General features: G+C 40.0%; 1 protein-coding gene across 25 annotated transcripts in view; it reads right to left on the bottom strand.

Annotated features, from left to right (window-relative positions):
- The window catches only part of STRBP (spermatid perinuclear RNA binding protein), a 79810-nt gene that overhangs the window by 36355 nt on the left and 18901 nt on the right, over positions 1–24554 (bottom strand). For 15 of the 25 annotated variants that reach the window (XR_010073432.1, XR_010073434.1, XR_010073427.1 and 12 more), the window contains exons 2-12: positions 20690–20741; positions 18336–18511; positions 14783–15000; positions 12029–12194; positions 9116–9260; positions 3743–3837; positions 3233–3328; positions 2377–2488; positions 1672–1769; positions 1081–1192; positions 300–425 (exon numbers count right to left, since the gene is read on the bottom strand). Coding sequence is in view for 17 of the 25 variants with exons in the window: in XM_063353345.1 (XP_063209415.1) it covers positions 300–425; positions 1081–1192; positions 1672–1769; positions 2377–2488; positions 3233–3328; positions 3743–3837; positions 9116–9260; positions 12029–12194; positions 14783–15000; positions 18336–18338 (1171 nt within the window). In the remaining 8 variants the exon portion in view is untranslated. The remainder of the gene's footprint in view (positions 1–299; positions 426–1080; positions 1193–1671; positions 1770–2376; positions 2489–3232; positions 3329–3742; positions 3838–9115; positions 9261–12028; positions 12195–14782; positions 15001–18335; positions 18512–20689; positions 20742–24554) is intronic. The other 10 variants (XM_063353341.1, XM_063353359.1, XM_063353343.1 and 7 more) reach the window with 6 other exon arrangements.

The following is a 24554-nucleotide window of genomic DNA, read 5'->3' as shown; positions in this document are numbered from 1 at the left end:
CAGTATCGGGACATCAATAAAATACCTCAGCTGCTTGGGCAACTTATATTTTACTGTAACTTGATAGGTAATCCCATTTTAAAATGCAAATCATTCAGTTAGTAAAACATGTCAGGGGAAATTCAGATGCACAATAAGAGATGTGTTTGACATTCCAAATGTGGGGTGATAAGAGACAACACTTTTTTGTTCCAAAGACTTTTTCACATGCTATTCCACACTGACACAGAGCAGCTTTTAAACCAGCTCCCACTGTACAATAGAGCTTTGAAAACAGTATGGAGAAGTGTTGCACTTACTTTTCCTCAGATTACGCTTCATCTTTTTATTTGGATCTTTATCATCCCCGACGCTGTCTTCAAATGGTCTCTTAAGAGCAGATGAGCCTGTACCTAGGGTATAAATTTCCTTGTAATATGGATATGCTATTAAAAAAAAAAAACAAAATTCCATAGCAGGAGTCTGATTAGTCCCATACTGTTCCTTGCATGTTTATAATGAAAAGAACTCAACCATCAGTCAAAGCTTTCTTACTGCTACATGTCAGCCAATGTTAGCTTACTACTCACTGTACCATGCCATGCAAGATGCCTGTTCCCAATATCGTGTGTGATATAAGTACTGTAATTCTGCTGGTTTTTACACTTAGTCTAATAGCATTGTTTTTGAAAAAATGCATAGGAATTTATTTTTATTAGATGTATATTGTTTTCTAGGAAGAATTCTTGAGTAATTTTTTATAATAAGACATGCATCACATGTTTTTTGACCAGCCTACAGTCTCTCCTTCCCCAGCATAAGAATCAAGCACGCTACTTTTACTCTTCAGACCCCAAAGGACTTTGTGCTTAAAGAAAATCATCAGCTATATTCTAGCTGTACTGCTGCTCTCCTCTGTTGGTACGTCTACAGAACAGAACTTCCATATTTTCTCCTAACAGTGAAATATTTTTAAAAAAAACCACATTTAACACAAACAAAAGCCTTTACCTTCACAGCCTAACTCATGAATTTCACACATTCTAAATTAAACCCCAGTGTACTGCCCAATTAGTGGTTTTTGGAGCAAACAATACCTACCTTCTTTGTCAGTTACTGACCAGGAATATTTCTGAAATGACTTATTTGATGGGAGGGGATCCATTTCCAAAACTTTATAGATCTGACCAAAGGCTGATAATCTGAGGGCATGCTATAAGGTGACAGTAGAAACGTAAGTTACATCATAGCACTGCTTTATCTCAGTTGTCTTAAGTTTCTAAATAAGTTTGTAGACGCAGACCCACTTCTATGAGAAGACAGCTCCTACAGCTACCTTCTGTGATAGCTATAGAAAATACTAATGTCTAAAAATTTCAACTCATTAACTTCTGTAATACAAAGCACAGGACACTTGGACAGGGCACCTACTCAAGGGCTCCGTGCCACAAGCACTTGAGGTGGGATGCAAGTGGCACCCAGACATTAGACTGCCTTTTCTCAGGATTAGATTTCATATACTTTTAACTCTTGCACTCATGAACTATCATTAAACCTTTCCACCATAGCACACCAGAAGAACTGTCAGGACTGCCATTAAAATAAACTATCCTGGCAGAGAATAAATTATATTAATGAGCTGCAATCTTCACTGTTACAGTATCGAGCTCCTCAGAAGTACGAGTTTTCTACCTGAGCGCTGTGTGTAATGGCTTCTTTTTGCTGAACCGTCATATAAGACAAAGCATCTGTTGGCTCCCGCTCACAGGGGTCATGCAGACCAGGGCCTCCTAGGAGTGAAAGAGGCGAAGCAGATTATTGAGAGTAAACGTGAAGCAATACAAAAATGGGGACTGATGGCTATTGCAAAGCCAGGCTCAGTCTTCAGCAGAGCAGGAAGTGCACCTTTTCCATAAGGGATGCAAACATCATACAAAACAAGCTAATTCCAAGAATTGTACTCCCTTGCAGCAACGGCCACAGAATTTACCAGGGTTAACACCGCACATGCATAACAGCATGAACTAAAAGCAGTAGGTTTAAAAAAACCAAGTTATTTGGATAGATCTATAGATTTCAATGAATCTATAGAAAACAGATGGTCATTAAGTCTATTAATTGTTTACAACCCCTTAATGAGATAAGGGTTAATTTCTAAACAAACCTAACATTCCCTATTAACGTCTACTACATTAGAAGTATTCATTCGAACAGTTACAACCATGCAATTCCTTTTTTTTTTTTTCTGCCTTTTAATTTTAAATAAGAAACCATTCATTTAGCTCCACTGCAGGTTAGGAGTTCAAGGCAGGCATTTTTCATCTACTCATACAGCCACAGCAAAACGTTAAGGCCTCATCAACCTTTTGTGTTCCTGAAGTTAATCTGGCCGCTTACCGGGAAGCAGAATTCCAGATGCCAAACACTCCATCACTCGTCGCAATGCTTCCCCAGCGCCCAAAGGTCTATTACAAGTACCTATAGATTTTTCACATATAAGCTCGAGTGGCTAGAAGACATTAAATTACGATTAGTATGGACACAAGGGTAACTGTAACTGCAGTTAAATACGGAGGGGTAGAGGGGAAGAACATTCACATCCGCTTACTTCATTTTTAATGCACGACAGGTCTAACTGACGGACAGCCATCCTGGAGGACAGCTCACGGCACACACATTTGTCCCCTACGCTGAGTCACCTTTTGAGGAAAGCAACTGCTCTCCACTAACCACCCCTGAAGTCTAAAAGGAGGAGCCTTGCAAAGCCAAGTCACATGAGTATTTCCCTCCTCTCAAAGGGTTATCAGTTCTACATGAGAGAATATGCTGCCTCCCCTGACCTACAAAGCATTCCTCTCTGGATATGCCAAGCATTTGGCCCTCTCCAAACCTGCTAATGTGAAATGGAATCCTCTGGTAGGAGCAGCACTGTCATGGTAGCAAGGTCTTTTTGAAAAGCTAAACTTGGAGGAAACAAGTGGGATTCTATTGCAAGCCCATGAGGATGTGCAAAGCCCACAACATTATGCCTCTTCCCACGGTATCCGTACATCTTACAGACGGAACAAATACTCGTGTTTTCTTTCCTTCCTACAAGCACTTTTCTACACAGGTAAGAGTTAGTGGGGAGTAAAAGGCAGGGGGTTAAGGAGGAGTTCCACACAATGCACTGTTTTCTCCACTCCAGATGCTGCTACAATTCTCAGGAGATCTGAGAACTGACCCTGTGCCCTTCAACTCTTTCTGTACTTACCCATCCTTTCAGTGGTGCCCATGTGGGGACTCTGTTGCACAAATCCCGCAGAATACGAAGGACAATTACACATGATTTTAGTCCATTTGCCCTGGCCTAAAACAAACAAAATGATTCCAGTACACCTGCAAAACCTGGCCTTCAATTTTGCTTTTCTTTTTAAATGTACAGAGTCCTGGGACAGATTTTTTTAATTATTATTACTTAATACGTAATCAGCTTCATGCAAAATAAAAACAGGTATATAAAAGTAAAATACTTCAATTTAGAGAGACATATAAAAGAGGAAGCAAAATGTCAAGATTGCTTTTGTAGCCTCATGACAACTCTAGACCAGTTGGCTGTCTACCTGTCATGTTTGCCCTGGTACAGTACAGCACTGACTTCGGAACGCTAGACCTTTGCTCTATTAGGGGCTAGTCAGAAATTAAAGAGGCATTAAAATTAAAACTGTCTCAAATTAAACCTCATAAGGCTACAATAACAACAAGGTAAGAACAAATAGCCAACCTGAAACCATTTGGCGTGCCGCAGAGACGCCAAGGCCTCCAGGCATTTCTGCCTGTCCAATAAGTCCGGAGGATCTTTCATCGCAACATTATCTACTGGTAAAAATGGGATAAAAAGAGACAGATACAATTTGACCAAGGGGTTTCTGTCACAATACAAAAAGAGTGGCAGCATCTCAATGAGATAATAAGACTCCCAGAATTTAAGTGCACCATGTTATTTAATTTAAACAAGCCATTAAAGGTAGTAAATGTGCACGTGTGCAACAGAAGCAAAGGCATTCACTCCTTGTAAAATAATAGTAATAATAAAGATGGCCACTGCTACAGACAATCTGGGATCTTATTAAAAACGTAGAACACATTTCAGGGCAGAAAATAGCTATATAGCACTTTTCCTTTTTTGTTGTTGTTTGGGTTGTATTGGGGTTTTTTTTCCCCCCTCTCCTTTCCCTTCTTTTGACTTTTATTCCACAAAAGTGGCACAGAATTTCAGACACAAGTTTCTTTTGATTCTTGGAGGGATATAAAAAAAATTGTAAAGAAAGCCGTTGAATATTTGAAATATTATTGCATGAACAGTACAAGCCAATATAATTCAATGAAACAAATATACAAGAAACACTAGTAAGAATTTTTACAGTTTGATTAGTCTTTCATATAAACAGAACATATGAAAGAAGTGAGTACTTTGGTAACTTCCAGATCATTAACGTATTAGAGAAGTAGTCCCCTCCTGTAAAAATCTCTTCCCAACAGCAACTGAAATCAACAGAGGAAATTCAAAGAAGGATTTGAGAGACAAGACACCAATATCTTCTGTGCAGGTTTACACTTTTTTCTTTTTTGTTTCCTCCCCTTTTCTCTTTTTTTATCCACCATGCGAACAAACTGCTTTTAGCAGTCCTATCTGATTCTATATTGAGGGACATTAGGCATCAGACCTTTCTTCCCTAGTTTTGTGTGTGTGTGTGTGTGTGTGTGTGTGTGTGTGTGAATGCAACGTCAATTAAAACCTTGAATATGTTATTTTCCTATGAATACACAATTACTCTTTATTTCAAAATAAATAATTTGGAAATACAGTCTTTTCATTATTCATAATGGTCAATTCTCCAGGTCTTGAGACTTGTGCAGGTCTGAATGCAATACAATACCCATTAAAAATTGAAGACCATGCTAGATAAGCAAAATACAGCAAGACTTGTAAAATATGAGGACAAGTTTGAAAAAAGTACCATCAATTTGTAGTACAATTTATTAGCAACATCTCAAAGTACTTTTTTGTAGGTTACTTTGGACAGTATTGGTTGAACGTGTAGTTGAATCTTTAATGTTAAAGTTGCTTCACCTCCTATTCCATTCAATGGGAAGGTTACTCTGGTAAAAGCACATTGTGTTATGATGGATAAAAGAGCCCAAAGCCAAAAGAAAAAACCCAGTGTAAAACTGAACAGAACCAGTTGTCTTGTCTGACAGTTCACAGGTTGGAGTTCACACCTGCTGGCTCTGCTGTCAGCAGAAGACTTAAGTGCTATACGCTTATTTTCTAACCCCAATGAACTTCGCAGCAGATATTTGCATTGTTTCTTATTGCCCTTATCAATAGTATCACAAGACTGGATTAGTCACTCCTCTTGCCTGTTTTCCAAATAAAAGCTGCAGAGTCTCAAGGCACGGGACTTCTATGAGCACAAAAGGTCACTTTGGAACACAGGATTTGCTTCTAAATTTCCTTTGCAGTTTCATTATTTTCAGGAGTGACATTTTGTGGCATACAATTACTAAATGTACATCTATGTAGCTCTGTAGGAAAGTTTATTGTGGACAATATAAACATCTGCTTAAAGCTCATGTATTGTATAAAACAACTACTGTCAATGAATGATCAGAATCTTATTTTAAAACGTTAGAAATGGCAAAGGTGACTGATTGCAAAATCATTTAATTTCTTGCAATGAACTGGATCTTTAAACGCCTAGGTATTTTTAATTAGTATTATACAAGGCTTTGCTAAAGTCTGTTGCAGCCACTGACAAAGTATATTTATTTTTCCTTTAAACTACAAAACACAAACAGAATACTTATCATCTGTCATTCACGTGAATGAAAAATTGTTTCCAACAAGTTTTTCCTACTGGATTAAGGCTAATTCCAAAAGTCTAAATTACAAATATGTCAGAGAATTTTGCCAATTACAAATTCCATAGTAGTGTGCTGAGCATCAGGCACAGATGTTGCAGTCAGCCAACTTTTGGGTGCAAGATTCTATTAAACAGAAAGATGAAGAGAACGGGCAGTGAAGAGGGTGAGCAGCTTTAGCAGACTCCCTTTCGACACCCTCGGGAGAATGGCATGTTTCTTCATGCTCTGCCAGTCAGGAAAGTGAGACCAAATCAAAATTTTCAAATGTGATTGCAAAGCTTTACTTCTTTTCTTGTGGTTTTAAGAAGGGCAATGATACAGGGAGTTTAATAAACAGTTAATAACAAAGCCCTGACATTAGCTCACACTATGCAACACGGAACCAATCCTTCAGTAATTCTCTCCCCACTTGCTGTATGTGTTCTCTTCACACAGGAGCTGCCAACTTCATTCATTTGCAGCCAGCCATACGAGGAGCATTGTCTTCTCCATAGAGGCAAGGTAAATCTGTGGTTCGTTGCCCCTTCAAAGGCACTTGGCACCTTTGGAGCATCACTGGCCACGTCTGCACAGCGAAGGCAGCAGCAGAGGCAGACCATTCTCAAGGAACAAGGTTGATTTCAGCCCCACTTTGGTAAATTAACTTGTTTATTATTACATAATTTCGTTGTTACTATCTGCTCAGTAGCAACAACCAATTTGCAAGCTACAAGGTTCTGGTCTAGAAAGCCCAATTTATACTTTATGCAATGACTACAAAAATTCAGTTTCTTAAGAAGTTTAAATTTTAAACTGATGCAAAATGTGGGAATTTTAGGTGCTTGACTTCTCAAGTCAACATGAGAAAGCAGAGCTTTATGGATAGCCATTTGTGAGAAACACTGAAATGCACACACACACACTGGTCCACTATTTATTTTTGCTAACAAGCAGCAAAAACAAATAGGACAAACACCACATCTTAAACGTGAACACTCTTCCAAAGAGGCGGGGACTGAAGAGAAATCCAGGAATGTTTTTCGATACATTCTGACATCAGGGCATGAAGGCACACACAGCATTCCTACGGGACAAAGGGGAGCGCTGGGGCGGCCGTGTCGCCTCACCTCACAGGGTTAGAGACAGGTTAGTGCCGCTCCCACCCAACTGAAACCTTGGTCAGTTTCGCCCCGCCCTGCCCCGAGCGGCCCAGGGCCCATCTTACAGCCAGATGAAAGGCAAGTTGACAAGCATTTTGAGCTCCCTCATTCAAAAGAGTGGATGGAATAAACTCAAAACAGTTTTTAAAACTGCACAGAAAGTATATTTACATTTAGGTGGCATTATTGGGGGGTATTGAAAAAAATATGGCAGTACTTTCTTTGGAGAGCAAGGTGTTTTCACCAACAGTTTCTCTGAGTATTTTCTCTTCATATTAGATATGAAACTTTTCTGGTCTGAATCCATGTGACAGTGACCTAAATATGGTTGGAAATATTATGGAAAAAAGTATTCCTTCCCTTTAAATTTACTTAGTGACATCTGCATAATGTTTCACATACCTTTGAAAAGGAATATGATAAATGTCTCTGTTCACTTGTGATGAATCAATGTCAAAGAAGCTGGGCTTTAAAACAAGATCCACTACCCTATTAACTGTCCTTATCGGCTGTACTGAAATGATAGTGTAATACCACTCTTAAGAGAGGTAGTAAAAACATTTCAATTTTTTAAGAAATTAGTACAGAATTTTGAAAAATATTTTAAGATACTGAAAACAAAACAGAACACCTACATTTGAAGCATAAGAAAGCATAAAAATCCAAATCCTCATTCAGTTTGAGATTAATTTAGAAGTCCCTGAGTTTACTGCCACAATGGCATCACTTTTTGCAAGAAAATACTAGGAACAGAAGCCTTTGTGCAAAACTGTATCCCCTTGTGAGAATCTTACAAATCCTCTGCCATTAATATTTGTTCTGCACTTTGTGCTCATTCTCATGACCATGGATCAGCTGCAACAACTACAGGGGCTGATCTCAGCATCTTTTGGGAAGCCGAAAAACATCTGAAGTAATATGCAATTTATTTTTAATGGTATTGCAAGAGAGCATGGTTGCTAATTTGAGAATATACAGACATTGCAATTAGGGAATCTTTGCCATTCATCTGTTTTGTAAGATTTTTCTGCATCCAACTGCTGCCAAAGTTAGATTTGATTGGAAAAGAGATCCTTCCTGCCACTGCCTCGAACAAAACCGGAGAGAAACTGACCAACATTTCTCATTGTGTCGGTATTTCAGGTGGGAGAAGGGAGGAAGCAAAGGACTGGTGGCAGGTCCAGAAATGGGAGGAGAGCGAGAGGGAGTTCCCTAGCCCACACGGGCCCGGCTGCCTCAGGTGTCATGACAGAGAGTGGCCAGTTGGTCAAAGGTCTGACATCATCCAGTGGCAAAGCTTCTAGGGATAGGTTTGGGAAGCGGAAGCAGAAATTACTGACAAGATTTTTAAAATAAAACAAAGTATGGCTACATTTGCTCTTCTCTATTGCTCTTGGTTTGTTTCCAACTTCATTGATACTACAGTCAACATTCCTCTAACAAGGGGCGTACAACTACCCGGGTGTCACACTGTTAGGGAGAGGGAACAGAAAGAAACTAAGTTACAGTTCTGTATCTGTTTTGCTCTAAAGAGGTGAGGTTCAATTCAGAAGCAAAAGTGCTGTATTACAGCACTGTGACTTCAGTTGTATCCCAGTTAGGAAATTCTTAGAGCTAGAAAAATACACATATGTATCATCAATTAATAAAAATTGAGGGCCAGGACAACATACTTGGAGCTTTGCAGGAGAGGGTTGGGGTTTTTTTTAAATGTAGAAGGTGAAACAATTTTGAGTTTTTCAAGATACTACGAACCAATCCCACTTGACTGACTTAATTTGAAAACAAGACTGTGCAGCACTGGGGTGCTCAAGAATTAACTAGCAAGTCTGAAAGAAAGAACTAAGATCTAATTGTATGTCAAAGTTAATACTGTAGCAATATTGCTTGCAAATGAAAACTATGCCTATTTACATAAAAATTAAGTGACTGTTGTCTTTTTAAGGCACAACATAACTTATTGTGGCAATAGCCGATCTATTTAGTATGTGACGCGCAATTAGAAACCTACTTCCCAATTAACCCTGTGCTGCACAGTCAGGGCATTTAGATAGAACAGTCTTAAAAACAAGGTAAAACGCTCTGTGTACCTCCTTCCTTCTTCTCTGCTTCATCTCGAATGAGAGGGGATGTAAGTATCACCTTCAAAGTTAGCTTGGGCTCCTTTGTGTTATGAATAATAATAGCTGCCTCATTTACATGCTCCTCCACGAGATACTTCTCTTCTGTAAGTTTCTGAAAGTCACCAAGAAAGATTTCAAAAATCTCTCAATTAACTGAAAAACTGCAGAATCTCTGTATGTGCATATGCCTCTTAACTAGTGAAAAGCCTACAAGACATTGCAGTAACAAATAAGGCCTTGCCTCCCTCAGAACCAAACAGAACTCCAGTAACATGCTTAAGAAAAGAAGGTCTGCAGCAAGTTTAATGAGAATACTAAGTAGTTCCACTGTGTTACCACTTTTTAAAAAAACTTCTTTTTTTTAAATAAAGGCAGAAGCTGACTTTCATAGCTGCTAGTGTGCAAAATACCACCGGCAACTTTTGTTCCTAGTAAGCACACGCTTCTCCGGTAATGCTGCCTCTAAATGTGAAAGTTCTCCCATGCAGCGTGACCAGCACAGCCAAAGCTCTTGGTGCAAATGGATGATGGGTTCCAGCGCAGGAGCCGCACCGGCTTGCCTAGGCCATGTACCTGCCATGAAGTATGACCAAACATACCTCGTCCATCTCTTACCAACCATACTCTTCAGATGCCCTAGCAACACACTTCACCACCTCTCCAAATAGCCTATTCTGATTCTTAGCCGCACATATCATTTAGATGACCTATTGTGCAACAAAATCCCCCTTGCTACAGTTCCAATTACTGCTCATCCTACCTTTGGAAGCCATGTGAGATACCAAATCACTGCTCCTTTATAAGTAACCATTAGTGTCTTAAAACTTACACCTACATTCAGTCTTGACTTTTTCCAAACCAGATAGTTTTAATTATGTGGTTTTCTAGGTGCTGATCCTCACTCATGTGATCTTCTCCATCTTGTCTGTCCATCTCTCTCACTCCCTTTCCACACAGCACTTGAAACTGCATGCAAGACAACACTGTCACCCACTTCGTTCATTAATACCAGCCCCAAGAGAGATCCCTGACAATGCCTGGAAAACCTGACTTTCCTCTCTTGACAGCACACCAATAAATTGAGTGGTTTTTAAATGGCTTTCAATAAACTTTTTATTTCTTGCTTAGATTTCTTTTGTAGATAATACTACAACTGCCCTGTTCCATTAATGGGCATCGTATCAGAGTTATCTCAAGTGACCTGTACCTGCAGGTCTTTCAGCAGTCTTTTGGGACCTCTCTCAGGCTCCAAAAGTGCAAAGATAACCACAGATGCTTCTGAGTCCTAAAGCTATTCCTTGTATTTGGGAGTTTGCTTCAGCAAGACCATACAGTTAGAACGTATCTAACATATATTGTAAATTCCTTCCCTGTTGCCATCTGCGCTGCTCCAGCTCCTTTATTGTTGGGATGAAAACACTTAAGCATCTGCTCCCTACTAGCCTTCAAAGAAGCAAAGCAGAAGCTGTTAACATCTCTGTGCCTCATCTGCTCTTTTTGTCCACTAATGGGCCTACCCCTTCCTTCTCCCTCCTGCGTCTGATGTGTCTGCAGAACCTCATGCTGTCTTCTATGCTCATGATAGTTGTAGCTTCATTCATGAGTCAGGTTCCTCTTACCTTATGTTTTCTGTAATCCCTTCCCTCACAATGCTTCCCCATAGCATCTTACCTACTTGTTCCTTGAATTTATTGCAGTCTTCATACTTTTAATTACGTCTGTTCTGCCGTTCTCTTTTTTAGAAGTGTATGCTAACTTTTCTTATCACTTTCAACCCTTCTCATCTCACGCCTCACTACAAACAAGTAAAATTTACTCTTTACTACTCAATACATCCCTATCATTTTCGAAGTAGTAAAATTTACTCTTTACTACTCAACACATCCTTAGCGTTTTCAGCTATGGATAAGCCACATCTGCAGGCACATTATCTCATTAAAACAAGCCCTTTACATGAGAAAATGAACAACGAGGGGAAAAAAAACTGTCAAGAATGCTAAAACACATACTGTGTATGTGGAAATAAACACAAGAAAAGCGGATCAGGAGAAAAGCAGATCAAGTTTGGACATAGTTTGGAGAGGGGCACTTGCAGCGGAATACTTCAGGGCACAGCTTCTGGGCAACAGTGCACATCAGTCTAGGGGCTGGACTGATGTTTCAGACTTAGAACTCTGTCAAAAAGGTATTATCCCTAGCCGCTTTAGAGACCAATATTAGCTGTAAGTGCTGCCTACTGGATGCCAACATAGAATCATAGAATTGTTAGGGCTGGAAGGGACCTTAAAGATCATCAGAAAAAAACCTTAAAGAACATCAGAATTAAATAGCCATAAATAAAAAGAATTATGTGCTCCTGATTACCGTGAGCTAAAATGAGTGACCACCTAAAGCGACTTGTTCCCACTTCAGCAGTAGAGAGGCATTTATCTTGGAATGGCCCAAGCGAAGCAAAGCAGCTGCAGTGTAGAACTTCAGGTTCAGGCAGGGGACGGGGGACACCACCACAGACCAACTCTCATGCTCGCGCAGGGAGGATTTCTGGGACTGCATTTTAGCTCATGTTAGTGGTTGGACCAGAGAGCAAAAATCAGCTGGGTTAGTTCCCAAACAGAAAGGTTAGCTGCCATCATAGGAAAACTGACATTGCAAATAAGGATTAGGCAACAACAGGAATAAGATGTTAAATTTTGTGAATAGCTACTTCATGTCATCACCACGTTAAACATGTCACACCCCCTAGATGTCGTCCTAGATTCAGAGTACACTTCTTTAATCTGTATCACTTGTCTTTTTTCCTGGGAAAAATTCCAGCCTTTACCCAAACACACCTTGCAGTGCTATCCACCAGTGTTAGAGGACTACCCTAAGTTAACTCACCTGAATTTGAGCTGGGAGATTGTCTTTAACTATACATAACAAGGTCTTTGTGGGTTTTTCTTTGCACATGAGAACCAGCTCCAGATCCATATCATCCTTTATCAGCAAGCCCTTCGCAACCAAGCCAATTCTCATAACACCACACAATGTCCGTCCACCTTGGTCCCTGGAAATGAAACAATTTGGAGTAATTAAAATGGTATTTTCACACATTCAAAATACTTACATTATCTTATCACAGTGAGGAGATAAACTGATGGAACTGATGATTGTGATAAAGTGGCGAATAACTGATCAGAAAATAAAAGACAGACTCCTTTTATGCAAGTAACTCCTATGAAAAAATTAATTGAAGCACTGATTTGCAATTCAAGCAAAAGCAGAAGTTGCCTAGTTCAAGTCACAAACCTTCACAAAGCTCAAAACAGCCCAAATTCACTATCTACAGATCTACCAAAAGAGCAGAATAATTAATCTAGAATAATTAACCTAGAGCATTTTAAATGGAAAGGCAGGAATAGGTGCTTAAACAATAGACAGAAGAAAAGAAAGAATGACACAGAAAATGAAGCATCAATCCCAGACCAGCTACCATCCTTGGAACAGCCAGAAGCAAAAAAACTGTTACAAAAGTAAAGAACATCTTAACTTCCGCCCTGGAACTGTGCTACTTCCAACAGCATCTGGATGCAAATGTGTGAGAAAATGCAGAACTCCTTTAGATATGGTTTGTAACTAGCATAAAGATGTTTTCAGCTACATATTTTTCTACAGCATAAGCCCCTTTTACCTTCTAAAATGATTAATAAAATAATTTGTCCCAAACAAAGGCACAAATACACAAACTATTTTATATGTATAAATAATACACTGATGTTTACAAAAACTGTACTCTAAGTTTGTAACAGAACACAAGCATGAAAAATCCTGCAGGCACACGTGTAAAAGCAAGGCTAGCCAGTTGCGTCAAAAGCATTTACTGCAGGCTTGGATTTTTAAATATTATTTTTTTCCTGAAGAATCCATTCTGGGCCTATCTCACCCACATCAGAAGACACCTAAGAACACCACCAGTAATGCAAGGAAGTCATCAACACAACACACAGCACCCTGCCTGTCAAGAAAGGCTGGTTCTTCAGCAAAACACTACCCTTAAATACCTTCCTCAAGAAGGTGACAAAACTTAATTGTCCATATGTGGAGAAACAGCCTGTCAATCCACTACAATTATTCTCTGGTGCCAATACAATCATGCTGTCTTAAACAAAGGTATATATTAATTTATGTAAAAATATTCATTATTTTAAGCATTTTGCTATTTCTATTTGAATACATTTCACACCAAAAAATGTGATATATCACAGCTTGGCCTTACAAGTCTGATCACTGGCATTTTTGTGTGTCTGTCAAACATTTATTAGGGAACGCAGAAAGCCACAGGCATCAAAGTGAGGGACCATTTGTGTATTTACTTTTCCAACACTATCGTACAATGGTCTTCACACGGTTCAACATTTCCTATGTGGATCAGTCTATTGGGAGTAGGTGGTGCTGCATTTAAACTCCAGGCAGAGCAAGCAGTTTCTTTCAATAGCTCCCAAGCCCACAACCTCTCCTACAGAGCGTCAAAGGCAACCTTCAGTGTTAAAAATGAAACTTATGGAAAAACACTACTAAGACTTGACGAATTTTCTGTAGAATCTTGGGAAACCAGCTCAAGCCATGAATGCTTTCTGCTCTTCCCAGCCACACAAACTTCCTCAGTTAATATAGCACAGTTCTTGTTTCTAAACTGAAGTACATCCAGATAGCGGGGTACAGCAGGGCTTCACACCTTATTTCCTGACTGTTACTCTCAAAATTTACGAGATATTTAGAAACAACTAAAACCCACATTATTATCATAAAATAGGAAGCAATATTTCACTTTTGAATTTCCAGATATATGTCATTATGCATTTAGGACTAACTGATAAATACAATGGTAATTGCTGTCTCTTTCATACTATATCAGTAGACTATATTTTCAGTTTAAAAACTGATAGTCTTCTTGATTCAGAGCTAGATCCTCCTGCATTACCTGCACTGAATTGTATCTTACTCCGGAAGTATACAATATACAGAGTGTATTTTGATCTGTTACTGCTAGAGTAGGCTATACTTCCCACCATTCCAAAGTGTAAACAACTTCACAGATATATCATTTACCAGGACCCAAAAATTACAAAAGGTCTCACAATAAACCTCTCACTGCCATAAAAGGTGTCAGAAAATATAACAAATATATGTGAAATAATAACCATATTCTTATACACTTTATCAGTTTTAATATCAGAACTTACTGGGCAAAGCCCATGTAGCAGCAGACTTTCTTAATATTCCATGCGTCATTAGAAAGGAAAGGGAAAGAGTCCTTTGACTACATCTCTGCGCTGGTTCTGCTACCAGATGTACCCAGATGAAGTCCCAAAACACTCAGTAGAGAACTACTGTATCACACGAAGTTTGGTAAATGCAACTTCACACCATCACAGTAAAATAAATAAATAAAGAGCAACTGCTGCCCACATTGGGCTTATTACTATTCCCTGCACTCACCCTACGTGCTCCCACCTCAAAAAGTCCAAATATATCCACTTCCTCCTATGAACGTTCATATGTAACGGAATCCAGTAACACTGCAACTCTTATTTAGAAGGAAAGGAACCCATTCAGAGCAGCACAGTAACACATTATGAAGCTCAGCTCACTCACTTGGCATTGCTTTCTGCAGCTTCCTCCTTTGCTTCCACATCACCCTCACATTTTGTAGACTTGTTCTTTTCATCCATCCAGTCAGAGACATGTTTAAGGGCACATTCTACTGTTGATACCATGTTCTGGACAGCTTCAAGTTCCTCTGGAGATGGATAAATGGTTGAATGTTTCACCATAACATGGCGGTCATCATTAGCAAAAGATCGGATAGATCTCTGTTATGAAGGGGGAAACAGGGAGGGGGGGGGAAAAGAACAGAGTTACTGGATTATCAATAGAAGGACATTGCCTGAATGGGAATCCTCCCTGACAGATGTAGGAAAGTGTTTTATGATGACCACTGCTTATAATCATACAGGAGTGATTTCTTATCCTTATTTAAATAAATTAAAAAAAAAAGAAGAAAGAAACCAAATACTACTGCAAAATCAGCATTAAGCTCCTAATATTTGATGCCCAAATTCAACTCTTCTAGAATCCTTTTACTGGCTACTGGGAGGAACAGGCACATCTGGAGCACAGCTCATGTTTATGTCTGCCAGGCACATCTGGAGCCGAGTTTATGTTTATGTCTACTTTAGGAAGAGATAAATTGTTCTTTAGAGGTGCATTTCCCCACCCACCCACATGTGACTACAGAATTCCAGACTGCTGTACCAGATAAGCCACTACAGGCATCTGAAAATTAAGCAAGCTGAATTTAATCTTTTGTCTGGTAAGTCCACCATAAGTGGAAGTTGTGATGGCGCATGCACTAGCCACAAATCAGAAAAAGGGAGAACTTCGGTCTAGGATGAGACAATTCTCCGTACTCCCATATACAATGATGGTGAATACAAAACAGGGTCAAGACCTGCACTATGCATTACTCTGCAGTGGCTAGAAATGGAGTTTCTACATCTTGTTCTTTCGTAACTTCCCCCCCCTCATTTTCTTTTTTCCCATTTTCATTGTTTTTCCCTCACTTCTCCCTGCCCTCCCCTCCAAGCTTCTCTTTGAGAAGAGGGCACGGTCTGGCTGGCTAAGTAGGTGTAAGGCTACAGTGCTGAAGCAGGGGACCCAAAAAACCTGAGTTTCATTCCCAGCTTTGCAACAGAGAGTCTAGGATCTTGGGCAACTCATTCCACTATTAAGTTTCTCTGACTTGCCTCATCCTTTGACTAGCTTGTTTATTTAGACTACGCTTTCAAAGTGAGGGAGAAAGCACTTAGGCCTTGATCCTGCCTGAAAGATCTACATCTCATGGAGACAGGAGCTGTGAGCAATAGCACTGAAAGAGAGGGGGGGCTTCCATACCCTGGAATACTTGCAGGAATTAAGGAATTCCTAATTTCAGTGAACTTTGTTGGTTTGGGTCAGCCCTCAGCAGCTGGATAGCTCGGAGCAAAGGGAAAAGCCAGGTCCTTGTTCCCAAAGGTAACTTCATTTCAAGGCAGGGAAATTCAGAACATAAGCATTCTAGGGTGAGAGCAGGCTGAGTAAAGCATGTGGAAAGGAGGGCAGACAAGGAGAACATGGAGCAGATTCCTATTTTGTAAAAGGTATGCAAAGTTGTATTTGGAGAGAATAAATATTCTGGACGTGCTGAGTACAGCCATCTCTCCTCCGTTTATGCTACAGACAATGGCAACACACCTCAGAACAGGACAATTAGCCATTCCCTTATGGTTTTGTTACTGCTGCAGATGAAGTCATTGGCAATACATGTTGCTGCCAGAGGCTTAGCAAACTGCACAGGGCTTTACAAAGGGATGAATGAAGATGAGGATAGAGATGAACTGGTAAGAAAAGACCAAAATAATTCCTAAAAAATTTGAAAAAAAGGGAAGATATTAGAGTGCTAATTAGAAGAGTTTGCAGTGAAACTCAAAGTCCTGAGTGATATTGCTGAGGAAGGTAAACTTAAGTGGTTGGGTAACTTGTGCTGGGAAGCTATGGTTTGTCACACACTATCCTGATGAGACTTAATTGATCTAAACAGTGACCCGGGCCAGTTGCCATCACAGCACAGACCTCTGGCAAGAAGAGCTCTAAGTCTTGCTCTCCAAAGACACAGCAATCACTGCTGAAAGCCTCCCAGAACTTGGAATCGCCAAGCAAAAATCTCTGTTCCTCCCACACATTAAACACCTTAAGTAGGTTTCATTTTCACTCCTACTTCATGGATTTGTCACAGTACGCACTTAGGGACAAAAAGGGCCTTTGAAGGATCTCAAAGGCCTCTGGGTTGAATCCTTGTTAAGGAACTGGTCATGATTTCCTGGTTCACTGCATTCAGTAGGTCCTTGTGTTCCTACCCAGATGGACAATTGAGGTAGGCAAGAAACTCATCAGTCAGGGTCTGGTATTATCCCCAGTACTTTCATAGGTTGCAAAATGCTTCCAGGAGGTCCCTCTTGTGGCTTATTCGCAACATGGATACAGAAAGAAGCTGCAGTTCAGCAGTGAAAACTGACAAGCTGGATTTATTAATTCACCCTCACCATCTCTTATCTCATGAAATATCAATTAGGAAAAACAGCCAAACAGGAACAAATTAGTAACTCATAAATTACAGGACTTTTTTTTTTTTTTTCCTTTTCTAGTAAACAGGGACCGACAAGATTAATTTTTCATTATAATTTAGGCCAAAAATAATAGGAAAATGTGACACTATTTAAAATACAATATATTGACAACTCTGCTTTGTCAAGTGTTCTTCTTCCCTTTGTGCTCTGTAACAGGTAAAAGTCTCATCTTAGGTCTTTTTTTTTTTTTGTAACATAAACACACAGTCCATCAGCAGCAATCAGCTACACAAACATTAGAGAACTGTATTTAAAATTTATTGCATTTATTCTAATTTCCATTCTCAGTAATAACCCTTAGAGGACTTTAAAAATATACAAATATGCTTAAACTGCTCTCCACAGCTATTTGTCAGGAACTGGGTAGGCTTATTGCCTTTTTGTGAACTCATCCTTCAGAATCTTACCATCACAATAATTCCTACTTGCACAGCTTTACAAGTTTAACATCTCAGGCATTACCAATCTGCAGCCGCTACCAGACAAATTAGAAGTGACTCCTCACTTAAACGATATACACCAAGTATATCTGACTACACACATTTCATCTACACTATTAACAAAGTGTGCATAGAATCACAATCAATTAGCTTTTCACACATACAAATACGAATAATCAACACTCGCTTTTGTGAGGAAGAGGTAGAAAGGGAATATCAGCATTTGGTTATGCAATTGCAAGTTCAAGGTCACTTGTACTGTTTGCTACAGCTTGCTAATGCCAGTTTTATTAGAAAATCTTATGAGCATCCCCTTCATTCATATTTAATAATTCATGTAATGCAGGCTCACAAGACAACTCTCTGGTTTTGAGAGGCTGACAATATATCAAACCTCATTTGCTCTGCTCAGAGCATGCAGTACCATCTCTAATTTAGTGCAAGGTCAGAAAATCCCCTTACTCTTGTTTCATCAGGCCCCATGCAAGACTGTCAGCAGAGAATATTTTTAATGCAACCCCATGAAAGATGACAAATACCTACCATGGTTTGTTAGTGTTTCAGCTCTCTCTCCCTCCCTTTTTCCTTTTCCCTCCTCCTTGGTGTCTTTGCTAAGCACTGTTTTGCCTGACAGAACCTCTTCATAAGCCTCTCAGTCCCTTGACAGCTCAAGAGTTCATACAGCCAAGATGCTCTGGAAGTCACTTTCTGTAATTCACCTGCAAAAAGAGAAACAACTTGAAACCAGAAGAAATGGCATGTTAATTCCAGGAAGTGTTCAATGCAGCACATTAAGTCAAACTCCTGATTAAAGCAAGCAGGCTTCAAGATGGGGAGGCAGTCACTGAACCATTTATTCCTGAATAACAAGCAGATGTTACAGGGGAAAGCAACTTTTTGCAATGTGCCCGCACATATGTAACGACTTTCCCGTGCCAGTTAGAGCTTATCTCTGTGTGGTTTGTCAGCCACCTGGCAATTTAAGTTTCTGAAACAACGAAGATGGGAAATCCAACATCTCAAATATGGTCTGTGTGAAACCAGCTCAAGAATTCTCTATTTTTATGTTGCATGCGCATTAGGAATCAAACGCGCTATATTTAATTATCAAAAAGTAATTATCTGTTGAAATCCCCAGCGCAGCCCTAGATCTTGAATGTGCCAGATGCTGTACAACAAGAACCAAGACTTCAGGTGGCAATAACTGTTAAGTTGTTAGTTAAAAAAAGACAATTGCGTTATAACAAACTGAAGACATAAGACTTGTGAGAATGTTCAGCTGAAATCATCGACACCGCCTTTGCTGCCCTTGCACTGCTTTTCACAGCACAGAACATTTAGAAGATCCTGCAAGAGCAGCCCTCTTGTACTAAACTAGGAAACAAACACCAGCACTGGCAGCAGAAGGGACTGCAAATAAATGCTCTGTAAGGCAAGAGCAGAGCAGAATAACAGAGCAGGTAACGTGAGAGAGGAAAGCATAAGCTCATTGTATAGCAAGACACACTAGTCCTTGCAGAAAAATCGTGTTTTCCTTTTACTGCACATATTGTTGCATCAGCTTTTCAGGAATGTTTTGAAGCAACTGGAAACCCAGTCAGTAAATTTCTGCAGACTGACACACACACACTCAAATGTTTTCCTTTTCTCCTACATGTCGATCCTCCTTCTCTAGCAATATGTTGCATATTGTCTGTCAGAGAATCCCGACATTGTTAGAGATTAAAAGCATGTTTGGCAACAGCAGAGGGATAGGCAAGATGACTTGAAAGCCGAGTAGCTGCTTAAACCTCAGGGGTGTGACAGGGAATAATTAAAATGTTGCATCCCGTAGAGATTTGAACACGCCAGGGGAAGGCAACAACAAATCCTACTTCACTATTTTCCTAGTTAAGAAGAAATGAAGCAGGTTTACACGACCAATAGCTTTGGCAGCAAGTGCTTAATAGTTGTTGTTTGCATCTCACACCACTGCATTTAGGATGTAGAATTGGGTAAAACAAAAAGCAGCCAGACATGAGCACTGTGCAGGGGCCTGTCTGCTCCAGCAGCTAAGGATTGCCAAGGAAGAAACCCCTAGAGAGTTAAATGCAGTCATACTAAAAATACTGGGGAAAAGCAAGCTTTCCCCTGAAGGACCTCACTTCTTATCACAAAGGCTATATGCCCTACCAAGGTATATTAACAGTCTACCAAATTGCTTCCCAGCAGCTAACAAGGAAGGGGATGTTCTTTCACAGAATCAGATTCTCCTCTGACAAGATCCTGAAAGCCAATCAGGGGCAGCTGGGAAGAAAAATAAGGAAGTATTACTGCTTTGGCACTATTTATTCTATGAGCTAGTCATAAGCTCTTCCACATTTAATAGCCTTTCACCATCTCCAGAAGCAACCAGACTCTTTACAAGGTCTTTTTGTTTTCCTTTTCTATAATAATAATATGCTTTTTAAGTCAGTAGATGGCAAACTAGAGAGACTTTTACGAGACGCATTTCCAGATCATCTATCTATTTCAAATTAGTTCTCTCTGCAAACTAAATACCAGCTATCTTCACATGCTCTTCTTCCCCGCGACTCCTACATTTCACATTTTCAGTTTGCTATCTTCTCTGGTAACTGTAACTTGGCAATTCCAGGCAGAGAGAAGGGCACTGGAATGTGTTGCTGACTTCAGCATATGCCCAGTACAGTGTCTCTAGACTCCAAGCAACACTCCAGCCTGGCCTCCCTCCGAAGACTCCTACAAGCTGTTGCTTATCAGCTTGTACAGTGTATTGAAAGCAGATGGACACAGAGAGCTGGCTGAGCAAATTCTCCGGCTTCGGTAAACTGCCGAGCAGACTGGTGTCTAGAGGGCAAGTCTGCAAACTACCGCAAAAGCTCTGGAAACAGACTCACCTCAGGGTGCAATTCGGGATGTGCTGAGTGCTTTTCCGTGTTCTTTGAAAATCTGAAACAGACCGAAGATAACTGTTTCACAGCTATGATGAGGGTTAATCTTCTACTGGACAGATGAAGCAAAAAGCACCAACGTCTCTCAATACTCTGCCTCAGTGGGTAGTAACCATCTTGTTTTCAAGACAAGTTCAAGTTCCAGTGACAAGTAAAAGCTGTTGGATGACGGTATTTAAAAGTTTGATTCTACCTGCCCCTTTTTCTCAGTATTGAATGGCTGAGGACAGGGCATATACAGCTGAATTACAAAGGGATCTTTATTATAAAGCTCAGAAAACCAGGAAAAAAAGATAACGCGAAAGTCAAGTTGAAACTGATATACAATGTCTTTCAAGTCATTAACATCCTAAGAATATTTCACAGAAATGTGCACAGGAGTGAAAACCTAATATAGTTCAGACTTCGAGAGAAAATTTTCCACAAAAACACTAAACAGGAGGGAGTTTACTATAAAAGTGCAGACACAATATACAGAACAAAGTACATTTGACAGCATGCAGAATTAAATTAAGGAAAACTAAAATCAAATCTGCTCCTACCATATGGACTAAGGCAGCAGAACATAGCTCAGCACCAAACACATCAGAAAGCATTATATGAAGTGAGCAGCAATTCCATAAATCTAACAGCCTCACTTTACTACCAGGCTATAGCAGGATATTTGTCCCTGCATCCTTAGGGAAGTAACAGCTGATACCCAGACTAAAAAGCACAATATTAAAATGCATGGTTGTCTTAGCCAGGGGCTGCCACCCACACTTGCAAGAAAATTTCTAGGAAAAGCTACTAGCACTACCGAGACCTTGATGACCTTGAGAAAGTCACTTTACCTCGGCATCATGTGGCCCTAAAGTGTAAAACAAGAGTAAATACTTGCTGTCTCCAAACCAGGTCACAGAGGAGCCAAGTAGAGTCTGCATGTGGTTTAAAGTCACTGTGGATTTGACACATTAGAAATGTTATTAAAACACCCTGACAGTCGAACAATGTTTCCATTAAACATCCCATCCTTCACAGCGGAAGTTTATGCTTTGGCACAAGACAAACAAGGAAAAGAATTTCAGATGAGGCCTTTGTAGTAGGAGATATTCCTGCATCTGGCAGTTGTGTTCCCAAGAGACAGACATTTAAACAGCCAGAAGTGATGAATATGCTATCTCCCTTTGAGCGCTTGTGAACAGAAAAGTGAAAAAGCAGGAGAAACAGGCACTTTTACTGCACGGGGACTGAAACATAGCATCAGAATCTGAGAACTCTAAGCTTTGAGAAAGGAGACATGAACTGCATTTGGCACCCTGGTATCCCTTCGCAGCACAGAGCGGCACCTTGCACAGGGGTGTTACTGGTGCAAGAGAGAAGAGGAAATCAGGGTCACTGGACTCCAGTCCTCCAAACCCCCACTTCAATGAGCTGCTGTTTAGGCACCTGGCCAGGCCAAGTAGAATATCAGAAAAATTGGTTTTAAATGCTACATCAAGAAGACACACACGAACAATATTCAGCTGAAGGATTAAAAAACACCCTCCACCCTCCTAATCTACCCTTACACTAGTATCTGCCCATGAGAAATACAGTTTACAGCATAAACCACCCTAGGATCACTCAAAGTTTATGTTAACAGAGCAGCAAGGACAAGTAAGGTTGCTAATAACAAACCAGTGAGTATCTAACACAGCCTGAGGTGTATCAGACACAGTAATAGAAGAGAACTGGAATTTATACAGAATGGGTCAGTGCAATTTATATCCTATTTTTGTTACATTTAGAAGTCAGAATAAGAGGCTTGCAACTTTAAATGGCAAGTTTATTTTGACTTCTGCTTTGCATTCAGGAGACAGGTAATTTTTCGTCACACCACACAAAGTGCTGCTGAAAATATGTTATGTTTTTCTGCAGTATAATTTTATTGCTGGCCTTCTGCCAAGAGGCTTTCTGGCAGCATCTCCCACAGTTGGAAACTGTGTATCTGGGTCAGAAAAGACAAGCCGCTTTTCAGAACAGCTCAATACATTTGGCAGAGATGCTGATATTATAATTGAACTCTTTCAGCAACTCTTTTTATGATGTACCCAGACACCAAACAAAACAAGATCTGCAATGTTGATTAATGTCAAAATAACTGACAGAGAAATATCAAAATAGTTTTCCCTCATGTTAAGAGTATCAACAAACCGAGGGGAACTGATAAGAAATACAATTCACGAGGATTCAGTGAGGAGCATGGGGCAGAGAAATCTGCAAAGTATGACTGACCTTCTACTTGTGCAGATATTTACTATTTTAAATCCGAACTCCCTGTAGAGAACTGGTTTCTTCATTCTTCACCACCATCCGCAGAGAAATCCTTGCCACTTGCAACCATATAAGCATTCCGTAAAGAAGTGCAAGTGTAACACTGGGATACACATTTAATAAGACTCAGACTGCTTCCAGCAATATGCTCAGCATTCAATTTCACCTGGAGACTGTATATTCATAGGAGTTTTATTATTTTCCAAGTAATGCAATTCCTGGCAAAGTTGCATCTGGGTTAGCCTTTAGAAGCCTGGAATTTTCCAGCCAAATGAATAATTACAAAGCAACACTACAGTTAAAATCTGGAAAAGTACTTCCTCTGGCAAATTCTTACACTTCATACAACAAATACTTGAGTCTAGTATTACTCCTGCCAGTTCAGTTCTCACAACATTTCAAGAAAAGGCTCCTATACTCAGAAATCTCTTAGGAGTAGCCTTTGCCAGGCAGCCCCAACACGAAGCTTTAAGAAGTGCCAAAGACAGGGTGGGCATATACTCGATGGACAGATCTGGAATCATGGCACCTGTAATCAGCAGAACGGAGGAACCAAAGTCATCTTCTATGGTCTAAAGCTCTGCCAATCCTCGCAGTGCAAGGAAAGCAGCAGCCCCACTTGTCAGCGTGGAGGAAGCTACTGAGAGAGCTCCTAGAGAGAATTCAGCTGTGCCGAGGAGGACAGGCATGGACAGAGAACTTGAGCATTCAAAGATGCAACAAAGCACTTGCAACTGAAAATGGATGAACACATGGATGCCCCTCCAGGTGGTAGAGCCAGGAATGAAAAAACAACCAAAATAAATCACACTGGTAAAGGAGTTGAAGAAGTTGAAGAATTAAAGCCAAACAATCAGTTAATCTAGATTAATGAATTAAGGTAAAAGCAAGCAGGGATGTACAGAGCATAGCTCATATTTTTAGCTCCTGAAAAGAGGGTGAAGAAAAGATGGTCTAAGGGGAAATCATCACTAGCCTGACAGGAAGGTTAAGAAAGCAACACAGAGGCACAGTGTGAGCATATATACAACCATTTGAAGAAAAGGCTGTATTTTATATAGAACCACACCATCCAGTCTCAGAAAGATACATACATCAGTAGAAATAACTGCAGATATCCAATTATAATGTATAACAAAGAAAAATAGTTTTGGAAGGAATATAAATCCTTCTCCTTTAGGATTTAAACTACTATTCACTACTGAGGACAGGAAGATACGCCACCAAACTCACTATGTGGTCTTCAGAGCAGCACACCAGTTGCAGTCCTCAAGGTATTTTTTACATATATCTCTTTCCAAATTTTTATGGCCTCGTGTCCCCTGGCCCCTGCACAATACCCAGCACACCAGTCACACCTAGTGGTGTGGTCTCTATTGGTCCCTAATGAAATAATTTTGAAATGAAAATTTTGAAAATGCCTTCATCTCTTGGTATGGGTATCAAGATGCAAGACTTATTAGAAACAGACCAAGTGCAAAAAAGAATTTAAAGTTGGCTGTTGACACTTAAATAA

Source organism: Chroicocephalus ridibundus, chromosome 15, assembly GCF_963924245.1.
Source record: "Chroicocephalus ridibundus chromosome 15, bChrRid1.1, whole genome shotgun sequence".
Lineage (NCBI taxonomy): Eukaryota > Metazoa > Chordata > Aves > Charadriiformes > Laridae > Chroicocephalus > Chroicocephalus ridibundus.
This window is presented reverse-complemented; position numbering and strand designations above follow the sequence as displayed.